Below are 21,931 nucleotides of genomic sequence, written 5' to 3'. Positions count from 1 at the left end.
TGGTCCTGTGTAAGTCAGGTCCTTGTGTAAAAGCAGCAAATGCTCTTAACCCCTGAGCCATTTAGAGAAGAAAAAAAGAGCCACGAAACTCTATTTTAAGTTGGATTTTTCTCACTTCATGCACTGAAATCCCCATTTTAAATGTGAAGTTTAAGAACCTGAACTTTTCTTTTTGCCTTTGAAACAAGATCAATGAAGCCCACTGCAGGCCTAATCCTAGAATAAGCCTGTGGTCTTCCTCCCATTTTAGAATCAGTACTTATGTTCATACCCAATCAACACCAATGAATACAAGAATTCTTCAACTCATCTTTGAAGGAGTCTAGTCATAAGAGCTGATAGCCTATGAAGTCTGAGAATAAGTCAAAATATAAGGATACAGGGGTTGTGAATTTTTTAAAAGCCCAAGAAGAAGCCTCCCCCCAATTATTATACTCTTACTTACTGTACCTCTGGACAAGGCTCCACATGACAGTCTTTTATTGAGCAATGGCCATCTTCTGCCCAGAAAGGACATGGTCGCTTCAGATTAACCTTTCAAGGAAGAACAAATCAGCATTAGCAATTGGTTATGATAATTACAGAATATTTGCCAATGTCACTATGTTGGACATGGTGACACAGTAGTGATGAGAAGGGAGAAGCTTCTTGACCCTGTGGTGTGTATACAGTTCAGATATTAAATGGCTACAGCTCTGCAGGCACCTGGGTAGCATGTTAACTTCTAAAACAAATGGTTATGGGTTCTCTGACATTGCAAAAGAGGGACAGCATTCAAGCCCACTGCTCATCTGAAGCACATTTGTCACTGGGCAGCATTTCAGAATGACTTTAACATTCCCCAAACACCTACCACCCTCCTTTAGTCAGTATGTACTGAGTACTGGCTATCTGTCAGACACCAGGTTAGGCTCAAGGCAAAAGAGAACTTTTTCTCCCTTGGACTTATAATATATTGAAAAGAGAAATTAAATACTCACACATTTATTTCATTGCAAATAATAGTACATGTTCCAAAGCAGAACCCAGAGTTTTGTAATTAATGATGCTAATAGATGGAACCTCTGAGGTGGTCATGCTTTAAGAAAACAAAAGATGGGGGACATGTGTATTTGGCTACAGCAATGGAGGAGAGCTTTGTGATGCTAAGAATAAAGAACCACCAGTTCCACCATTTTTAGTGGGGAAAGTATGAACAAAAAGGGCAGAGGTCACAAGGTCAACACTTATTTCCAAATTCTTTATACAACAGGAAACTGATAATCCAACAAGACTTAACAGACGTATTGCCCAAGCTAAAAATCAACGTTTTCTGTTTCTCTCTTCCTCTACCTCCCACCACCACCATTTGTCTCTTGCCTAAGCTACTGCAATAGTTTCCCACCTTCTGCCACTACCTATTGCACAAAGCAACAGTTACATCAAAAACAAGCAGACCCTTCCATTGTCTGCTCAGAACTCTTCTTGTGCATTTTTACCTCCCTTGGAGCAATCCAACCCTGCAGCAGCTCTACAGGCACTATTCTGTAACCACTGTCATCTGCTACCTATCTCATCTATTATATGACATTTCTACTTGACATACCAGGTTAAGTCCCAAAGCTTCTGTACTGCCCATTCTCTTTATCTGCTATTGCTCCTATAGAGGGCCTGTACCTCCATCTTACTCAGGTCTCTCAGCAGCAGCAGGACTTGACTAGACCCTCTAAAGTAGTATTTGAATGTAACCACCCCCAATATATTGTTGTATGGTTTTTTTTGTGTATGTTTGTGTATATGCCATGTGTATATGCTCATGTTTTTAAAGCTGGCCCCTATCTGCCTCTCCAATTCTCCTCCTCACTCACCTGCTTCTGTTGCTTAAGCCTTCTTCTAATTCTTCAAATATAATAAGCCCACTCCTATGTCAAAACTCTTGCATCTATTCACTCACTTTTCCTGGAAGGTTTTCCATAGATCTCATCACCACTTACACTTCCACATTAGGAAGGTCTTTGCTCAATATCACATTGGCATAAATACCATCCTTTCCTGATCATTTCATCAAAGCAAGTCTACTTATCTCTATATCCCTTGTGCCCACTCCATTTATACTGTCTCCTGCTTTTTCTCTACACCATTCACCTTACATCTGACATTATAATTCACTGTCTATTTACTTATTTTCTGTCTTTCTAAGTAGAAAAAAGCTTTGTCTTATTTACTGCTGTATCCACAGTAATCAAGGTGACCAATAGCCTAGCTGCAAAGGTGAGTGGTTGCTTCTACCTCCAGCTCCTTGCTCGTTGAATTCCAAGTATTTGTCTGTGTGTGTGAAATCGATTTTGTTATTTTTGCCTACTTAACTTTCATTTTCCCTTCCTCTGTAACAGTCTTCTAATTTTGCATTGATAAACAATGATTCCTCATGTTCCTTAGAATGGAATGGTCATCCAAGATATACTTCCTTCTTTTGGTAAAGGTATCATGTGACTATCTGAACCAATCATGATTTTATCCTCGAGAAATCTGACTCTTGTATAAAGAATAAAATATATAGGAAAATAACTAATTTGATCTGGAAGTTTGGTGAGGGGCTGATGATACAACTCAGTGAAACAGTGCTCGCCTAGATGCCTAACATGCCAGATACCCTAGATTCAACCATCACAAAGTTTTGGTAATGACCTAAAGAGAATCGTCACTAGTGCCTGCTCTGCTTTAATCTTTTCTTCAGTTTGTCTTTCAGTTTTGTAAACTATCCAAAATGTTCTCTCTTTCTCAAACTTCTGTTTCTTAGTCATCAAAAGTACCCTACTTAGGAAACTTAGGCCTATTATTTCTTCAATTTAAAAATGTAGATAATAACAAAATTTTCATACGAAGAGTAAATGAGATATCCATTCATCCAAATATGCAATTCCTCAATGGTCCAGGCCTTGTATGGATACAAAAATAGAGATGCAATTCCAAAAGGGAGGTGTGCATGAGGGTTGGGATGGATTTTGTGGAAATATTACCTGGACACCCAAATGAAGGCAGTCTCTGACAGCACACAGTTTCTACTGTAGTAAACTGAATCATATGAAATTGGCATATTCAACCATTTTTGAAACAGGAAAGTAACAATTTCATAGCATTTTTCTAATACTATGAAGGAAATAGCTATACATACAGTCAGCAATTTCATGCTGGGAGTCAGAAGCACCTATCTTATTTGTATGAAAAATGCCTAAAGATCAGCTACAGCTTAGGTACAGATTTGTCTTTGAAATATATCCACGAACTGCACTCCTAACAGATTCTGTACAAAGGAAAAACATTCACTCCTTTCTGGATATTTTTGGTATTTTGGAGCAAAGGAATAGGTTCCTAAATCTGTAATTTTCTAATTTATCTTCTTGAACAACCTACAATTGCCAAAAGACTAAAAATTTCACCCTCAAAAATATTTAAAGAGTTATTGAGATAACCTACTCAGAATCAAGATTAAAAAGGAAACCAGGTTTAAATTTTAGAACAAACTAAAATGAAAATCAAATTATATACCAACCAAATCCTGAGAGCAAGACCAAGACCAAAGTCAAGTCAAACATAGCTTTAAAGTATAGCTGTAAAATAGACTCTGTGCACAGACACAAAGGGAATAAATATGGTCAAAGTATGTGATGTACTTGAACCAGAAGGCCATCATGAACCCCACTGTTCTGGACAATGAATATACACTAACAATTTTTTTAATTCACTAAACTACACCCTTGGTATATTCTTCTTGAAAATGTAAAATTACAATTGTTTATTTGAGTTCTGATTGCTGACATACTTAAGGACTGCTACTGCCTATTCTGTTATTTCCAGAAGGCCTAGAGACTCATGGTAGGTTAAAAACAGATTCTACAGAATTACTATGAGGGCATGTTCTACTTGTAGCATCACTGGGTTTGCAGCCCCCACAAAGCATGTCGGTGACAGTCTGTTACTCTGCACTGCTTACGATACACCCATTTTACAAACACGATGCCCAAATGAAGCCTGAACAGCTCGGTCCAGATCACAGAACCTATGTGCACAGAGGCTGACCAAGCCCATGTGAGCATTTGAAGCTCCTGCAAAGGAGGAGTCTTCATCTCAAAATCAAAACAGAAAGAAGAGTGATTCCCACCCAGCTGGGCAGTGGTTGTGTACACCTTTAATCCCAGCACTCAGGAGGCAGAGGCAGATGGATCTCTGTGAGTTAGAGGCCAGCCTGATCTACAGAAGAGTTCCAAGACAGGCTCCAAAGATACACAGAGAAACCCTGTATTGAAAAACAAAAACAAACAAAAGTGTGATTCCCCAAACGTAGAAAGGGGGCACAGATTTTTGGTATGTAACAGAACAACTTTTCTACAATGATACTTGTATTAAAGTTTCATTTTTAAAAGATTTATTTTGAAAACATAATAAAAACAAGTCACATTTGCAGACAACTATATAGAAATCTTTCAATTAACAAAATTGTAAATTTCTACCTTACCTTGTAATAACGAAAATAGTCCCGTTCTTGTAACTTTTTTAATTTGGGGAAGATTTTGTAGTTGTTGAAGTTATCAATGCTGTCAACGTCACACAAGCAATCATCCAGAACTCCAGTCACCTAGAATGTAAATATGTATAAGATACAAGATATCCAAATCACTAATGTTTATACCTTAATAAATCTATTATTTTCAAATATAATTTATTCAAGTTGGCCAGTTTTACTGATTAAGATTTATAACATTAAAGCCAATGAAATGACCTAGTAGGTAAAAGTGCTTGCTGCCAAGTCTGACGACCTGAATTCAATCTCCCTCCACACGGTGGAAGGCGGGAACTGACTCTTGAAACTTGTCCTCTGACTTTTGTATGCATCCCATGCCACATGTGTATTCATGCCCCAAAACATACACAAAATAACTAACTGTAAAAAGTACTTTTAAAATTCATAACATTAAAGCAGTCACTTTCCAACTATGGCAGTTGAATATAAAAAACAAAACCAAGAAAGTTATCTACTTTGAAATACCAAACCTCTTTTTAGGACTCAAAATCAAGGATACTTATACCTTTTCTCTGCCTAAAGGCCAATAAAAATGCAAGTAGCTACTGGATTCCAGACTAGCCTAGAACCCACAGCCTGTAATGCCACTTGCATCTTTCTTTTAGGCTGCCATTTATGTGCCAGGCATGGTGTTAAAAGCTTTAGTATGTCACCTCATTTACTCTTTAAAACTATCCTGCAAATACCCTATTATGACCCTCATTGTAAGGAAATTATGGTTTAACAAGCTTACAATGACTGTTTTACATACCCATGGAATTTAACTCCCAAATCTACCAGACTTAAAGTCTGTTCTTCCTAGCTACTCAAAGAATCAATGAATCTAAGAAGAGAAACAGGTATATAAGAGGTAAATTCTGAGTCCAAAAAATTCATAAGACATTCTTCAGCCTTATGAAAAATGATTCTCAATATATAGGCACAACTTGAATTAATCCCAGAAGTCTCCTAAGTAAAACATAGCATACCCCAAAGTTACATGCTATAGTTTCATGTACAGAATTTCCTGGAAAGCTTTAGAAATAATGGAAAGTGTGCTAGTCTCCAGGGCTTCGAGACGGGTAGGGGATAAGAGCTGGAGTGGGAACAAGATAGTGTGGTAATATAAAGGCAATACAGACAGTGAGATGGCTCAGCAGGTAACACATCCCAGCCTGATGACCTGAGTCCAATCCCTGGATCCCATGGTGGAAAGAAAGAACCAATTCTCAAAAGTTGTCATCTGGCATCCACATGTGTCTGTAACCACATGTGGATTGTGCACACATTATGTAAGCACACGCTCTCACATACACAATTATGATAATAGAACAGGATAGATGCTTGAAGTTCATATCTACAACCACACGTTTCATACGTTCACACACACATGCACACGTGTGAGCACATATGAAATGATGATAATGGTGAGGGGAAGAGGATAGGAACAGGATAGATGACTGAAGTGATTAACCTGATCCATATTTTCACTGTGGTGGTGAATCTATGAAGTTGCAATGTAATAGAAATGTGAATACATACACATGTACAGAGTTGGGAAAATACTAAATCATTGTATCAATGGCAACATCCTGTTTATAACTCTGAACTCTATCTTTACAGATGTTACCATTGTGATAACTTGGTAAAGGAAACATAGCACTTCTCTGTATTATTTCCTACAATTAATTGCACATGAACTTGTAACATTTCAATTCAAGGTTTTAACTCTGCCTACTAAAGATTCTATTCATAAAGTCCTTGGATAGAAAGAGACACAAAAGCAGTGGACGGAAGTAGAAGTCCTAGCCAATTATGTTTCTTTCCCAGAAATGTCTCTTAAACTCCCTCCGACATGGAAGCAGCAATGTTGCCTTTACATATAGACCAAGAGCTGGTTGTCTAGCATTTCTGCTCTGGAATTCTGCACTCACCACCCTACTTCCTAGAATCCTCCAACTCCCAAATTTCATTGAGTTTCTGGGTTCTCAAGTGACAGATAGCTGCATATATATGTATATATAGACAAATGTGTATATACATACATATATGTCTACATACAAATATACACATATGTGCATACATAATATACACACACATCTGTTTTAAAAATACTTTTTCTAAGTCAGGTATGGTGACTGTCTTAGTAAGGGTTTTATTGCTGTGAAGAGATACCATGACCATGGCAAGTCTTATAAAGGAAAACATTTAATTAGGGCAGGCTTACAGTTTCAGAGGTTTAGTCAATTATCATCATGGCATAGTACTGAAGAAGGAGCTGAGATTTCTGTATCTTGATCTGCAGCAGCAGCAGGAGAGACTGTCACACTGGGTGTGGCTTGAGACCTCAAAGCTCGCCTCCACAGTGACACACTTCCTCCAAGAAGGCCACACCTACTAGTAGTGCCACTCTCTATGGGCCAAGCATTCAAACGAGTCGATGGAGTCCATACCTATTCAAACTACCATGTTGGCTCATGCCTCTAATCCTAGCACTTGGGAGGCAGAGGCAGGCAAATCTCTGTGTTTGAGACCAGCTTGGTCTACAGAGCTAGTTCCAGACAGCCAAGGTAATGCAAACAAACACTGCCCCCACCAAAAGAAAACAAACAAAAAACTCTATCTAGTAACTGTTCTTTTTTAGTAATGTTTTTTAAACCAAAAACTTTTGGTTTGTAAACCATCATATTTTTTTCTTTAAATAATTTGAAGGGGCTGTCAAGATAACTCAGTCAGCAAAATGCCTGCCACAAAAGCATAAAGGTCTAAATTCAGATTCAACATTCATATAAAAAGCTGGGGAGACAGCAATAGGGAAGTGGAGAATGAGGATCTCTGGGGCTTGCTGGTCAGTCAGTCAAATTAACTTGATGCACTCCAGCTTCATCAAGACTCTGCCTCAAAAAAAAAAAAAAGAAAAGAAAGGAAGAAAGAAAGAAAGAAAGAAAGAAAGGAAAAAATGGAGCAAGATTGATGGCACTTAATGTTAATTTCTAGCCTCCACATGCATGTGTGTGCACACAGGTACATTCACAGACGTATGCCCACACACCATTTTCATTGTGAGAAAGATAACTGCTGCTAATACATATCTGTAACTTTTAAAGACCACTAAGATAAAACCTGTGTGCTACCAAAATTTGAAATATAGATGTGAATATCGCCTGAATCTTTGAAGTTTCTTCTCAATTACATCTACTCAGAAGTTAAAATAAAGCTTATTGTGATCAATTTTCTTTGTAATGCATCCCTAATATACAATTCCCGTTTTCATAATATCAGCATCATTTCCTTTCAATTCTTCAATGCTTTTGTTAACATTTTACTTTGGCATTATCTATGATGGTGAGTTTTACTTGCAGCTAGCTCATCCACTTTCCCTGCTGTAAATGCTGCATAATATGAAAAAGCACAGCTTATCCATTCTATTTTGCTCCATGAAGAAGGAAGAAAGTCCAGGGTGTGCAAGTCCTGATTCCTAAGATGCTAAGCTTCACAAATCTAACCTTTTTGATGTTTTTATTGTTTAGTTTTGTTTTATTTCTTGAGACAAGGTTTCTTTGTATACCCCTTGCTGTCTTGGACCTTGCTCTGTAGACCAGGCTGGCCTCAAACTCAGAAATTCACCTCCCTCTGCCTTCCAAGTGCTGGGATTAAAGGCATGTTCCATCTCCGCCCAGCTCACAACTTAATTTTAAGAGGATATTATTTTACAACGCAAGGGTCTTTAAAGATGGGACCAGGAACAGGTAAGATGGGTCAGTGGGTTAAGGATGCTTGCCAAGCAAGCCTGGTTACTTGAGTTTAATCCCTGGAATCCATGTAAAGTTGGAAACAAAGAACCAACTCTGTCCTCCGATCTCTATATAGCATGCAGTGGCAAGCAAGCAAGTGCATATGAACTCTCTCTCCTCTGTCTGCCTGTCTGTCTGTCTCTGTCTCTCTGTCTCTCTCTCTGTCACACACACACAAAAAGGTTTAAAAAAAGAAAAATGATTAAGAAAAAAAGAGAACCTGGAATAGATTAAAATGGGTAAAAGGAAAAATGGATAATTATAATGGATATTTACAAATTTATAAATATAATAAAATAGATACAAATTTTTTAAAAGATGGGATTAAGGATCTTAAGACATGAAAACTATATTAGATTACTCAAGAGAGAACAACAGAGTTGACAGAATTCCTTATCAGGAGGAGGCAGGAGAAATTAGAAGGTACAGTACTGACATTGAAGATAAAGAAAGATGTCACAAGCCAAGAAAAAGAAGTCTTTAGAAGCTTGACGGAAGCACAAACAGTTCTCACCTACATCCTCCAGGACTCCCACCTTGTTGATGCCATAATTTTATCACTGTAAAATTCATTTTCAGATTTTTGGCCCTCAAAATTATAAGATTAAAAATTATAGTTTTTAGTGACTAAATTCTGGAGATTTGTTGCAGCAACAAACAGAAAACAAATGTATTCCACGTTGATTATAAATTTGGCTAAAGAACAAAGTTACACAAACATCTTTGTACATACACCTTGGAATACATGTGTAAAAGTTTCTCAAGGTGATAAATCTTGGGTATAAAATTGCTCTAAGTACACGTTTAGCTTTATAGGTAAACATCAGGCTGACTTGCAAAGTTTTTTATATCAAATCAGTATTTCACCACCAATGGTCAGGAGTTAACGTTGAGACATGCTCTCTTGAATACTTAATATTAATCTATGGTTTAATTATTACCAATAAAAAAAGCACAAAGAGGTATGAGGGAGTAGTGGATTTCTATATTCATTTCTTCCTGATTCTGAAGTTTGAGATGTTTGTCATTCAAATGTAAATACTGGAAATAAAAAATTGGGTATGGTTATCTGGAACTGAGATTTCTTATCTTCAAACATAAACCTGAGAGTCAGGTATAGATGGGTTTTTAAAACCACGCATCCAGATAGGTTGAACAAAAGACACAAACTCTGGTTCTCAAATGACTAGGGCAGAGGAGAAACAAACTAAGTGTTCTAAGATGGACTGGCCCATTACAGAGGAAGTCAACCTGGAAAGTTAGCATCCTGGATACCAAAAGATGTACTTAAAAGAGGAAGGGTGGAGTTGGGGGAAAAATTCTACTAATAGGTAAAACCTTAGCAACAAAAACCCTGGAAACCTTGACAAGAGAGCAGTTTCAGGGTAGTAGTCGTCGTCGTTGTCGTCTGACCATAATGAATAGGCTAAATAGAACACGAAAAATAAAATAGGCAAAACAGGAGAAATAAAAACAACTCAAGAATTTTTATAGATCTACAATTTAAAAAGGAGGAAGGGGTAACTCAATCAGTAACATGCTTGATGAGGACCAGAGTTCAATACCAGGAACCAAGATCATAGAATGACAGTCACAACCCATTAGAGGAAGAAAAAATTTAAAGACCCAAGGGAAAAGAACACATGAAGGGAACCATACCCTTGAGTAAGAAAGAAGAAATGGCCCCTAATACACACTATAAGAGCACAAATGACTCATCCGTGGTTGTAACCAACACAGTCACAACAGCTGGCAGCGACCAGTAAGTGGATTCCTCTGTGGCAGTTCTCTTTTGTTAGGCATGATGCTAACAGGGCAGATAAGCAGATGATGAAGGATTAAGTTGAAAAATCTGTAATTTAAATTTCTTCAGCTGGGTGTAATGAGCTATTTAATTCATCCTCTGAGTTTCAAATTTTGTTTCTTTTCTTTTTGAGACAGAGTCTTAAGTAGCACATGCTAAGAAGAAACTGGCTACTTAACTAAGACTAACCTTGAACTTACAATTTTCTGTCTCCTACCTCTTGAGAGAGCTTATAGGTGCATACCATCACACTTGGCTTAAATTTTACTTTGAAATCTTCAATTTCATTATTTTTAATATTTTGGTCATTCTTTTAGATATGTTTTTTCATACTTCTATGTGTTTATTTAAATACATTAAAGCAATATTAAATTACTTACCTAAAAATTTCAGAACCTAAAGGAATTCACTGTCTCTCATTTTTCCACTATAGATGTTCCTCAACTGCCTATGAGAAATCTCCCCAATAAGCTCACTAAAACAAAAATTCAAATGGAAATACAGTCAAGACACACAACCTATCATACATCATAGCTCAGAAACAGGACACAACTTGGGGAGTACAAGTTGTTTACCCTTATGTTGGCATAGCTGATAGAGAAACTGTGGCTCACTGTCCCTGCCTGGTATTGAAAGTACATAGCTAGTCAGAGAAATCAAAAATCAAAATATGAAGTAGTGTCTACCAAGTAGATATAGCTTTCTAACATCTGTAAAGATTTAAAAAAATGTATATCCATCATAAAGCAGGGCTATCTGTATCTGATTCACGGTGCCCTTTCGCCTTGGGGTTTTGCGATTACTTTTTTTGGCACATGGTTAGCTGTTTATTCCACTGAACACTAGCTCAGAAAAAAAATCTTAAGTACTTAAGTTGAAAATACACTTCTCTTGGAGGAATAGATACTTGCGTTCTCTTGTAACCTGGGGGACATGAGCCTTGGCTGGCTGTGAATTCAACTTCTAACTGAAGTGTATCCTAAGCCCATGTGTTACAAACTTGGCCTGAAAAGGCATGTGAGGGCTGCTCACAGTCACAGACTCTCACTGAGTTTTCATCCTGTTCTTCTGAAAAGTTTTTACTTTCCCCTTACTCAAAATGGGACTCATTTCTCATTCACACTTACACTAAGGATGTAGCTTTTTGGGGTCCAGGCTTTGTGGTGGGGTCTTATCATTCTCTCACTTAGGGAGGGCACTGGTGTCATTTCTTGCCAATTCCACCCCCATGAAGCTGCAAGGCTAGAAGCTTGATCTTCGGTGTTTAAAAGAAACCCTCGGGGTAAAGGAAGAGTTAGACACTATGAGTCCCACATTTCTGACTTCCATTTGGTGGCGAGCTATGTGTTTCTTGATTTCATGCCACCACAGGTGGGCATTTTAAAGGATTTCAAATATATCTGACTGAAATATCCTTTTATACGAAAATTGTATGTTACATGCCATGAGCCATATTTGCATTTCATTTATAAGAAAATGGGCAGGAGATATACAAATGAACATCCTTTCACGTGGTCAAAAATATTTTCCTGCTTTCAATACAGAAGGCAAAGTACCTATTTCCTTAAATGACTTTGATTTCTTATGAACAGAGGTGTTTTTCAAAAATTCTAATTTCTTCCTTTTGGCTTTACTATTTTTTGCTACCAAGTTTAGGATGCATGAGAAGAAGAAAAAACTGTCTTAGTTCCACTTTCTGATTTTCTGGTCTCAGATTCTCTATACTCTGAAGCAAGTATGCCAATTTTATAATACTGTGTAAAGCAGAAGGGGTTACACCAGGGACCCAGATTATATCACTTAACAAGTCAGTTAAGCTCTCTGAACTTCACTTACCACTACAGTCTTATATTTGAGATATATACCAAATAAAATGTAATACATAATTAAGCATTTTATAGGTTAAGGTGCTATCTAAAAATGTTATCAAAAACTATATTAGAAAGTACCTTTGGAAACAAACTATAGACACTTTTGTAGACTGTTTAGCACAGTAATACTTTGAAATGCATATATATTTAATTGTTCAACTATATATACATAAATTCATTTGGATATAAGGAAATAGATTTACAGGTACATTATAAACCACCAATAAGTATGATTATTGGTAGCTAGAGAAACCTTAAGTGAAGCTTCTAGATTGGTGATAAAGTATACAATTAATACACAAGAAAATGAGAAGCCAGACTAAATGAAAGTTCCCCTCAAACCAGACAAACTAGTATGTAGAAAATAATTTTGCTACTGACAGCCTGGGAAGTTTATTTTTGCTAAGTCTATTAAATACATCCATAATTCTATCATACCATTTTCCAAGCCAGGTTAAGATGTAGTGGAAAAAACAGCTGCATTACAGATATTTGCAAGGCTTGTTTAGAATGCCGATTCCTTGCTCAGTTCCAGATGGATTTGGAATATATGGAAGGGGGTCAAAGAATCTCCAAGTTTAACAAAGTGTTTCTTTTCCTTTCCCTTTCTTCCTTCCTTTTCTCTGGTTGTCTCACTGTTAGTTTTTTTGAGAGAGGGTCTTTCTATGTAGTCCTGGTTAGCCTAGAACTTGAAAAGTAGACAGGCTAGAATCCAACCTGTGGCAATCATCCTGAGTGTGGCTACGGGTATGTACCACTATTTCCAGGTGCTGCTTTTATTTTTATCAAATTAGTCATTTAAACAACATTCACGTGAACACGAACGGAACATCCAAGCATTCTAGGAATTAATGCTGGGCATTATAACACCAACAACAAAGTCAGAAAAACATGTTTACACGGTTACCATCAATTTTTTTTTCTTAGCAATGAGCGTTAATTGCTTCAAACTGCATGCCCCTCATTATCAGGCCATCTGAGACACTTTTGTTTTGCTTCATTTTTGGCTCTTTGAGCTAACACTTTGCAGCAGGTGCAGACAAGATGCAGCAGCATCTGGCAACCTATTCAAATCTTACTCACTAAAAAAAGCAACAAACCTACCTCTCTTCAAGGCAAGAGGCTGTGATCAGCTAACCCTTGGCTTTCTAGCATATAGAGAAAGGCTCAACGAAGCAACCCCAAAGGCCAACCGACACTCCGGCCAGCAAACCTCACTATAGACTTAGAGGCCCACAGTCAGGGCCCAGACCTTCCCAATGTCGTAAGTGTCCTCACCTGACGATGCCACTTTGCATACGCGGGACAGGTGGGTAATAATAAAGCCGGTAAAGCCTGGCAATTACTAGCGCACAAGTTCAAGGAAGTGAAGCCCTGTCCTCCTCTAGTCCCCTCAGGAAGAGGGTGGAGAGCCTCCCTGTCATCTCCAGAGGGAAAGGTGTCAGAGGTTTGTATCCCTCTCTTGCTCAAGACACTGAGGTTTTTCTCCCTGTCACCATCACGATGATAAAGCCGCTAGCGCTTACTGGCCCTCACCATCTTCCTCTTCCGTCTGCCTCCGCCACGCGTGTCGCGTCCTCGCGCCAGCCGCGCTTTCCAGGCGTTTCCCGCACTAGCCGGTGCGGTTCCCTCAGTCCCTCGCCGGCCACTGGCACCTGCACCTCGGCCTCTCGGCGACGCCGGCGCGGCCCGTCCCCTGCCTCCCGCCCCTCGGGATTACCTGGGTCATGACAAGACTTGGGAGGAAGCTCAGGGTGACCAGCAATTGCACGGCGGCCGCCGCCCCCTGCCCGGCGACGGCCGGGAGAAACCCCGGACTCATGGTGACCTCGGCCGCTCGGAGCTCGGGAACAGAGGGCCGCCGCGACGACGACGGCCGGAGTCGGTGTCCGGGAGCCGGGAGCCTCCAGGACCCGAGCTCTGCGAGCCGGCCTCAGGATGGAAACACTCTACTGTTCCCAGAGCAGCGACTGATGTACCAGCGCTGCGCGCCCCCGCTTCATCCCAGGAGGCCCCGCCCCCGGCGTCCTCAGTTGTGATCACGCCCTCTGTGCAATGCCTTCTGGGAGTTGTAGTCCCGGCATCCCCTTGAGGCCCCCCCACAACGGGAAGGCCTTGAAAATGGAGAACTACAGACCCGGAGGTCGCTCTGCCTCCTGAGGCGGGGCTCCGTAGCGGCCAATGAGGCGGGACCACGAGGGCTCCAAAACACCCCAGAGCGGGCGGGAGAGCTGGTACTGTTTTAGGGGTTGGCGGTGGCAACGAAGCCTCTGTTTCGTCGCTCTGGGAAACCAGGCTGGGGGGCCCGCAGGGCTTCCGGCATTGTGCCGGTTGCTCCTTGTCACCTTGCTCCTTGTCACCGCTTATCTTTTTGGAACCAAGACATCCCCCACAGGAGACTTGCAGTCCCAGGAGTTTTCTTTGCTTCTTTTCTCACCTGTGCAGTTACCTAAAACCACCTGGCATCTTATCCTGGTGTCTTCAGCACCTCCTTCATGTCACACGCCCCAGAAGTGAATGCCACTGCTTGGTGTCTCCTCTACTCTACCAACACCAGGAAAATCTATAATGCATTTTAAAGAATGAAGATAATCCCAAACCTACACAGGGAAAAAGAAGAACCGGAACAAAGTCACAGAAAAACGTGAAGTGACATAGGCTATCCTAAATTTAACACATTCTTGTTATAAGCATTGCTGCTCAAATGGAAAGGTGTCCTGGCAGTTGGGAGCCAAGGAATACCACAAAGTCAGTTTCGTGGTCTTAATTACACCTCAAATATTGTCCTAGGACTATGTAAGATTATGTACATAGGTTTCCTGTAGTGCCTAGCAAATAGGAAGTGTTCAATAAATGGTAACCTCTAGCTTTATCAATACCCCTGAGTTTCAGGAAACACATTAGGTAGTGTGTATTAATTTGTCATTGTTGGTGTAACAAATGACCACAATGTATTATATTCTGGAAGCCAGAAACCCAAAATGAATCCAACAGCTTTTCCTTGCTCTTTCCAGATCTAGAACCACTAACATTCCTAGACTCAGGACCTCTCAGGACACAGTGGCATAACCTGCTTCTGTTGCCAGGTGCTTTCTGGCCCTATCTCTCTTGTTCACCTGCATGGGGCTCACCCGGATAATCCAGACCATCTCTTTATCTCAAAATCCTTAATCCCATCTTCAAAGACTCTTTTGCCATCTCACATCCACAGGCTCCAGAGATTAGGACAGGGACATCCGAGGCCTCCCACTAATCAACCCAGCAGTGCTTTATGTCTTTCAGAGAACATTTGCATACATGATTCCTGCAGACCTACTGCATAATCTGTAGGGCCAGCTAGAAATGAAAGTTCAAGGACTCTTTTCAAAAAAAAAAGTGAGAAATTTCAAGACAGTGACAGCATAGCAATAAACCCCAGTACAAGGCCCTGGAACTCCACCCGTCTTCTCATGAAGCCAGCTCCCTTGGTCCTTGTCTCCACATGTCTTTTGCTTCTTCTGGACCAGGACTTCTTTATCTAACCAATCAACTTCAACTTGCTTCTCCTATTTCTTTGTGCTTTGGATATGCAGAGACTTTCCTTGAGCCCCTTTGGCTTCATTTGGTCCTGATAACACATACATCATGCAAAATGGCCATAGATTTTTTAAGTTATAAACTGTACTATTTTATTTCTTTATATTTATTTTTGTTTTTTGAGAGATAGTTTCCCTGTGTAGCCCCGACTGTCCTGGAACTCGATCTGTATACCAGGTTGGCCTTGAACTCAGAGATCCACCTGCCTCTGCCTCCCAACTGCTGGGATTAAAGATGTGGGCCACCACCACCACTCAGGATAAATTGTCCTATTTTAAAATCTCAAGTTTTTAATATTTTATATCAAGGACATAATTATGCCTGTCATTCAGAGCACTTCAGGGTCTGTCACTGAAGAAAAACTCGACTGATCAATTAATTGACAGAAGGGAAAAAGTTTGCAAAAGTTACAATGGAGTTATATGGCACACTATTTGTTTTTCAGCTCAGAAGCTTGAGTCACAATGTTTGGAGACAGTTTTTCCTTCTTGGTGAGCAAAATCAGGGTTTTTTTTTTCCACGAGAAAGAAGGGTATGGAGGGTCACACTGACCTATGCTGTGATCTGTTTTAGTGTTTATTGTAATGAGCAGTGAGAGGGGATTGTGAATTGATGGAAAAACTACCTTCCACAGTTTTAGCCTTGCTGTTTACTTCTGCTTTCCCTAAAATCAACTATGTTGCAACCATCATTAGGGTGTGCATTGACTCTGTGATGCCAACCATGCTTCTTACCTATGATCCTCAGTTTCAAACTTCCCGTCCTAATGATGCGGTTGGAAGTTAAAACACATCCCTTTAATGGCAAGCTATAGTAAGAAAAATCAGATCTATCTAAATTTATCAACAATAACAAAAATAATAGTAATTAGGAAACTGACAACTTGTGAGACTGAACAAGGCTTCAGCACTTACAGCTCTGGTAAGTTGAGTCCATCAGTATGTAATTCAGGGACCATGAGGAGTAGGGACTATTGGCTACTCTTTGCCACAACATTGCCATTGTACTGACTCACTGTTTCCAGTTACTTTTCATCATTTATCCTCCCATCAAAATTCCTTGAGTTTAGCTGAGAGAGGCTTACTGGCTGGTTCTGTGTGTCAACTTGACACAAGCTAGAGTTATCAGACAGGAAGAAGCCTAAGTTGAGGAAATGCCTCCATGAGATCCAGTTGTAAGGCATTTTCTCAATTAGTGATCAATGGGTGAGGGCCCAGCCCATTGTAGATGGTGCTTGTGGTCCTGGGTTCTATAAGAAAGAGGTTGAGCAAGTCAGGGGAACCAAGACAAGAGGCAGCTCTCCTCCATGGCCTCTGCATCAGCTCCTACCTCCATGATCCTGTCCTGTTTGAGTTCCTGTCCTGACTTCCCCCAATCTGAAAGTAAGCCAAATAAGCCCTTTCCTTCCCAACTTGCTCTTTGGTCATGGTGTTCATTTCAACAATAGAAGCCCTAACAGAGTGGGAGAGGAGAAAGAGAAATAGACAGCACAAACATATTGACAACCCCACAGGACTACAGAGAATGGGAAGAGGCTAGGTACACAGCTGCATGGCAAGACCCACTCCCATCGTTAATAGAAAGAGACTAGATACACAGAAAGAGTAGTGGCTTCCTTCAGGAAGCCATACTAGTACTGTGTGTCGTACAAATTCATTTTTCCCCTGCGGTGGTAGAGATTGAACCTAGGACCTCACACATGCTAGTCAAGTACTCTACTGCTGAGCCACACCACAGGCCTATTTTATATTTTAATTTAAAATGTATTTGTATTTATGTGTACATGTATGTGCTTGCTTTTGTGCTCATTGTACGTGCAGTGCCTGCAGAGGACAGAATAAGGTATCAGATCCCCTGCAACTGGAGTCACAGGAGATTGGGAACTGTCTGATATGGATACTTGGACCAGAACTGGGGTCTTCTGCAAGAGCAGGAGGTGCTCTTAACCATGGAGCCATCTCCAACTCCCTTATTATTTTTCAAATCTAAGTTGCCTAGAGAGGCTATGGAATTTCGATTCTCCTGCCTCAAGCCTCCTGAGTAGCTAGAATCACAGCCTACAGTACCAAGCCTGGCTTTCAAATTCATTTTTCTTTACCTTGGCTTGTATTCATGCATTCATTAAATTATTCCAGATGTCCTGGTCTGTGGGTACACTGATAAGTATACACCAGGACACTGGCCAGCCAAACAGCAGTAATATGTTCTTACAGATAATGTAATTTATTATTTACAAGCCACCTGGCTTAGGCAAGCCTAATTATCTGGAACTAAGGTACAGGAAAATTATCCTTTTAAGTGGAAAAAATATATGAGCCTCCCAGATCAATTCTGGAAAGAGTGAGGACCAACTTTGTCAATTAGTACAACTCCTTTGGGGCAAATAGTGATGATTTCTCATTGATGTGGTTGGGATAAATTATGGTTAACTCTGTGGGAGAATCGATCTTAGAACAGATGATATATTACTTTTCTCATTGCTATGATCAAATACCCAACAAGAAGCAACAATGGGAAACAGGTGAGTCCATCATGGGGATGGGAAGATGTAGGGAAGCAGGGTAAATGTGTAGCAGTGGGAGCATGAGGCTGCCTGCTCATATCTCAGTGGACCAGGAAATCTCATATCTACCCATGCTTACCCCCCACCAATAACACACACACACACACACACACACACACACACACACACACACACACACACACACACCAGAAACTGCTTTCCTCAAGCAAGGTCCCCCTTCTAAAGTGCTCACAACCTCCCAAAACAGTGCTGCCAGCTGACCAAAGATTCAAATACAGGAGTCTCTGGGGACATTTTATATCCAAATCATGACAGATGATAAACCATGATTTTGTTTCCTGTAACTCTTAAAGGAACCTAACCTACCTGAGCATGAGTGACCTGATTATGTTTCACCTTTTAGAATGGATAGTGTGGATGGCACTTAACCATTTCAAGCCCTTTGTTTTTTTTGTTTTGTTTTGTTTTGTTTTTTTTGGTTTTACGAGACAGGGTTTCTCTGTTTTGGAGGCTGTTGGTCCAGCCTGGCCTCAAACTCACAAGATCCGCCTGCCTCTGCCTCCCGAGTGCTGGGATTAAAGGCGTGTGCCACCAACGCCCGGCTTCAAGCCCTTTGTTTTATCTTGCTGATTTGCCATTTTGATTCTCCTTCCTCAGTCTTCTGAGTAGCTGGGGTCACAGGCCTCTGCCACAAGACCTGGTTTTCAGATACTCTTCTTGGGGGGCTGGAAGATGGTTCAGTCGACAAAGTGTTGGCCATGCAAGCATGAGGATTTGACTGTGGATTCCCAGTGCCCACATAAAAGCCAGATACAGTGGCACTGCATTTGTTATCCCAGGACTAGGAAGTGGAGACTGGTAGATCCCTAGAGCTTGCTGGCCAGCTAGGCTAGCAGGGTTGGTAAGCCCCAGGTTCAGTGAGGGATCCCATCTTAAAACATAAGATGAAGACCAGCTGAAGAAAACACTGCATGTCAGCCTCTGGGGTAGACAGACAGACAGACAAACAGACACACACACACACACAATTGACGATGCAACTATAGTCACAAATGTATGACAGCAGCATTTCTTCAGGTTCGCTGCTTTGCTTTCAAATCTGAGTTGTTCTCTCCATTCCTCTCACGGATGTCTTTTTCCCATTCCACATCCCTATCTTCTCTAAGAGGGTAGCCAATCACCTCCTTCCGATACTTACCCAAATGCTAGGTGGTCCTACCTTCAGTCTCCATCCAAATCTGCTAATCTTCTGGCCTGAGTTGGAGTTCACTTTTCTTGTGTCTGGATATCCACCTAGAGTACAAAATTTTAGGGAAACCTATCTGGCACTGTATTCTTTTGTAAATCTCAATCTCAAGCCCTATGAACAACAATTGATGTATATATTTATTGATTAGTTAGAATTGCTCAGAGCCTCAATTTATTTAGAACTTACCAGGATTTAGGGCCCCTGAATGTTTCCTGTGGAGAACTGGGTAGTGGCTGTATTTTGGAAAATAATATTCCTGAAAAATGGAGTAAAATGAAATAGACATTTTTTTCATTAAGACATGAGCAGAGCTATATTTGGAGACCAAAAAAAAAAAAAAAAAAAAAAAGGACTGGGAAAGGCAAACTACCATATTGCTGAATCTCATTACCAGAAACTATTACTGTTTAAAGTTTTTTTTAAGTATGTGTATGGGTGATTTGTATGCATGTAGGTCTGTGTACCATGTGGGTGTGTGGGGCCCAAGGAAACCAGAAGAGGGAGGGCATCAGATCCCCTGGGACTGGCATTACAGAGTCATGAGCTACCTACCATGTGGATACCGGTAATTGAACCCAGGTCTTCTGGAAGAGCTGCCAATGCTTGCAACAGCTAAGTTTTAATAATTTCTCTAAAGGGAAATAGAGTGACCAGTGGGTGATGGAGGATAAGAGACAATAAAGGAGGATGAGTCTTATCAAAATGTTTTAGATTCACCTAGGCAATTATGCCCTTTATAAAATTAACTTGTTGTGACCCCAAGCACTACTTGAAATGCCTGTTACTGCTGTTTGTTTTTGTTTTTTTTAAGCAAAGCCTTAAACATTACCTCAGATAGATGACCATGATGCCAAAGAGACTTGGGTTTTACAAAGTGGCACTAAGTACGTACATTTCCAAGGTGTCTTTAAACGTATTGTGTTTCTCTGATGGCTTTGGTAACTCCTGATTTCCAATGAGGAAAAGCTGACCAATGGCTCTAAATAAAAGTCAAGGCAATAGAGTGGAAATTTAGTAACACCCATCATTTTTTTCTCGATAGCAAGCTGAATTGTGATTAATGAGCCTACAAAGTGGCAATCTGATGTGTTTAAACAACTGTGTTGATAGTCCTGGTGTGTCAACAAATGACCAGGGGGACAGATTTTTTTCTTTTCTTTTTTAATGGGATCTCCATCTGTGACTTAAAAGGGACTTTTTGCCTGGTGATCACATCTCTGAATTGTAACTGAGGGGATTTCTTCTCCTTTTCTTTTGCAATGAATTGGAATTAAAAGTAATGAAAACCAAAGAGCTTGGCTGGTGGACCGCTCTGTATTAGCTATTCTTCCTTTTGAAGTGTTCCTTTTGCTTCTTAGTATTTACCCAGCTGCAACGTTTAAGTGTTTACTAAGTAGCATTAAAGATGGTAGACTTGAATCTGTGAAAAAGCATTGCTATTCCCAGAGGCATTGAAAGGTTTATACAATTTGGATAAAACTTTCCTTTGTAGAACAGATTCAGTATGTTACTATGCTAAAAAGGAATACATAGTCTTTTATTTTCTTTGTGATACTGGGGGCTGAAGCTGGGATTTCACCCATGGTAAGCAAGTAATCCAACATGGAGTTATACCCTGAAGCTTCTTTTTGCTTTCTGTTTTGAGATATGGTTTTATTGAGTTGATCAGGCTGGCCTTGAACCCACCTTATAGCCCAGGCTAGGCTTAACCTTGTGATCTTCCTGCCTCAGCCTTTCAAATAGCTAGAAATTCTGGCCTGCACCACAAGGCTTGCCAGTAATCTATGATTTGATAAATGAAAAATCTAGAATCATTCTTATGCCAGTTTCTACCTCTCACCCTGTGATAGTTAATGTTGTCAGGTTGGTGGCTCTAGAACAACCTGGGAGAGAAGTCTCTGTGGATGCCTATAAGGGAGGTTCTGGATTGGGTTAAGTAAGGTAGGAAAGCCATGTTATAGACACCATTCTTCCATGTGCTGGGGTCCTGGACTGAATAAAAGGAGAATACAAGGTGAATATTATCATTGCTTTGTGTTTTCTGCCTGTGCTTACAATATGACCGGCTACATTACACTCCTTCTGCCATGCTTTTCCTGCAATGATGAAATATATTCATAAACCACAAGCCAAAATAAGCCTCACCTTCCTTCCTTAGGTAGCTTTTGTCAGGTATTTTGCCAAAAGCAACAAGAAAAGTAGGAAGTACACCTCATCCCTGTAAGACAAGAGTCCCCACACTATCACAAAACTGCATGACTCCCTTGCATTGGGATCACTTGGCCTCTATCCACTACCTTCTACCCCAATACTCAAGCAACACTTTAAAAGGAAGAATAGCTACTACAGAGCCATCCACCAGCCAAAGCTAATCTCTGTGAAAGTGAACACCAGAAAATATTTCTTTCATCAGAGGAAATAGAAATAGGAGGACAAGGTCATTGTGGGGTTTGAATAAGAATGCCCCCAAAGCCTCATGTATTTCATGCTTAGTCACCAGGGAGTGGAAATGTCTAAGGGGATTAGAAGGATTAGGAGGTGTGGTCTGTTGGAGTAGGTGTGGCCTTGATGAA

At 40.3% G+C, this 21,931-nt stretch overlaps 1 protein-coding gene across 6 annotated transcripts in view; it reads right to left on the bottom strand.

The window, feature by feature from the left end:
* The window catches only part of Ero1b (endoplasmic reticulum oxidoreductase 1 beta), a 39,116-nt gene extending 24,867 nt beyond the window's left edge, over nt 1–14,249 (bottom strand). For 4 of the 6 annotated variants that reach the window (XR_005880770.1, XR_005880769.1, XR_005880771.1 and 1 more), the window contains exons 1-3: nt 13,730–14,247; nt 4,496–4,615; nt 451–534 (exon numbers count right to left, since the gene is read on the bottom strand). Coding sequence is in view for 3 of the 6 variants with exons in the window: in XM_040755602.1 (XP_040611536.1) it covers nt 451–534; nt 4,496–4,615; nt 13,730–13,831 (306 nt within the window). In the remaining 3 variants the exon portion in view is untranslated. Of the gene's footprint in view, nt 1–450; nt 535–4,495; nt 4,616–13,729 lie in introns of all 6 variants that reach the window. The other 2 variants (XM_040755605.1, XM_040755604.1) reach the window with 2 other exon arrangements.
* Between the last annotated feature and the right edge of the window lie 7,682 nt (nt 14,250–21,931).

Source organism: Mesocricetus auratus, unplaced genomic scaffold (assembly GCF_017639785.1).
Source record: "Mesocricetus auratus isolate SY011 unplaced genomic scaffold, BCM_Maur_2.0 Super-Scaffold_100013, whole genome shotgun sequence".
NCBI lineage: Eukaryota > Metazoa > Chordata > Mammalia > Rodentia > Cricetidae > Mesocricetus > Mesocricetus auratus.
Note: the sequence above shows the minus strand (reverse complement) of the source record. Positions and strands in the feature narration are given on the sequence as shown.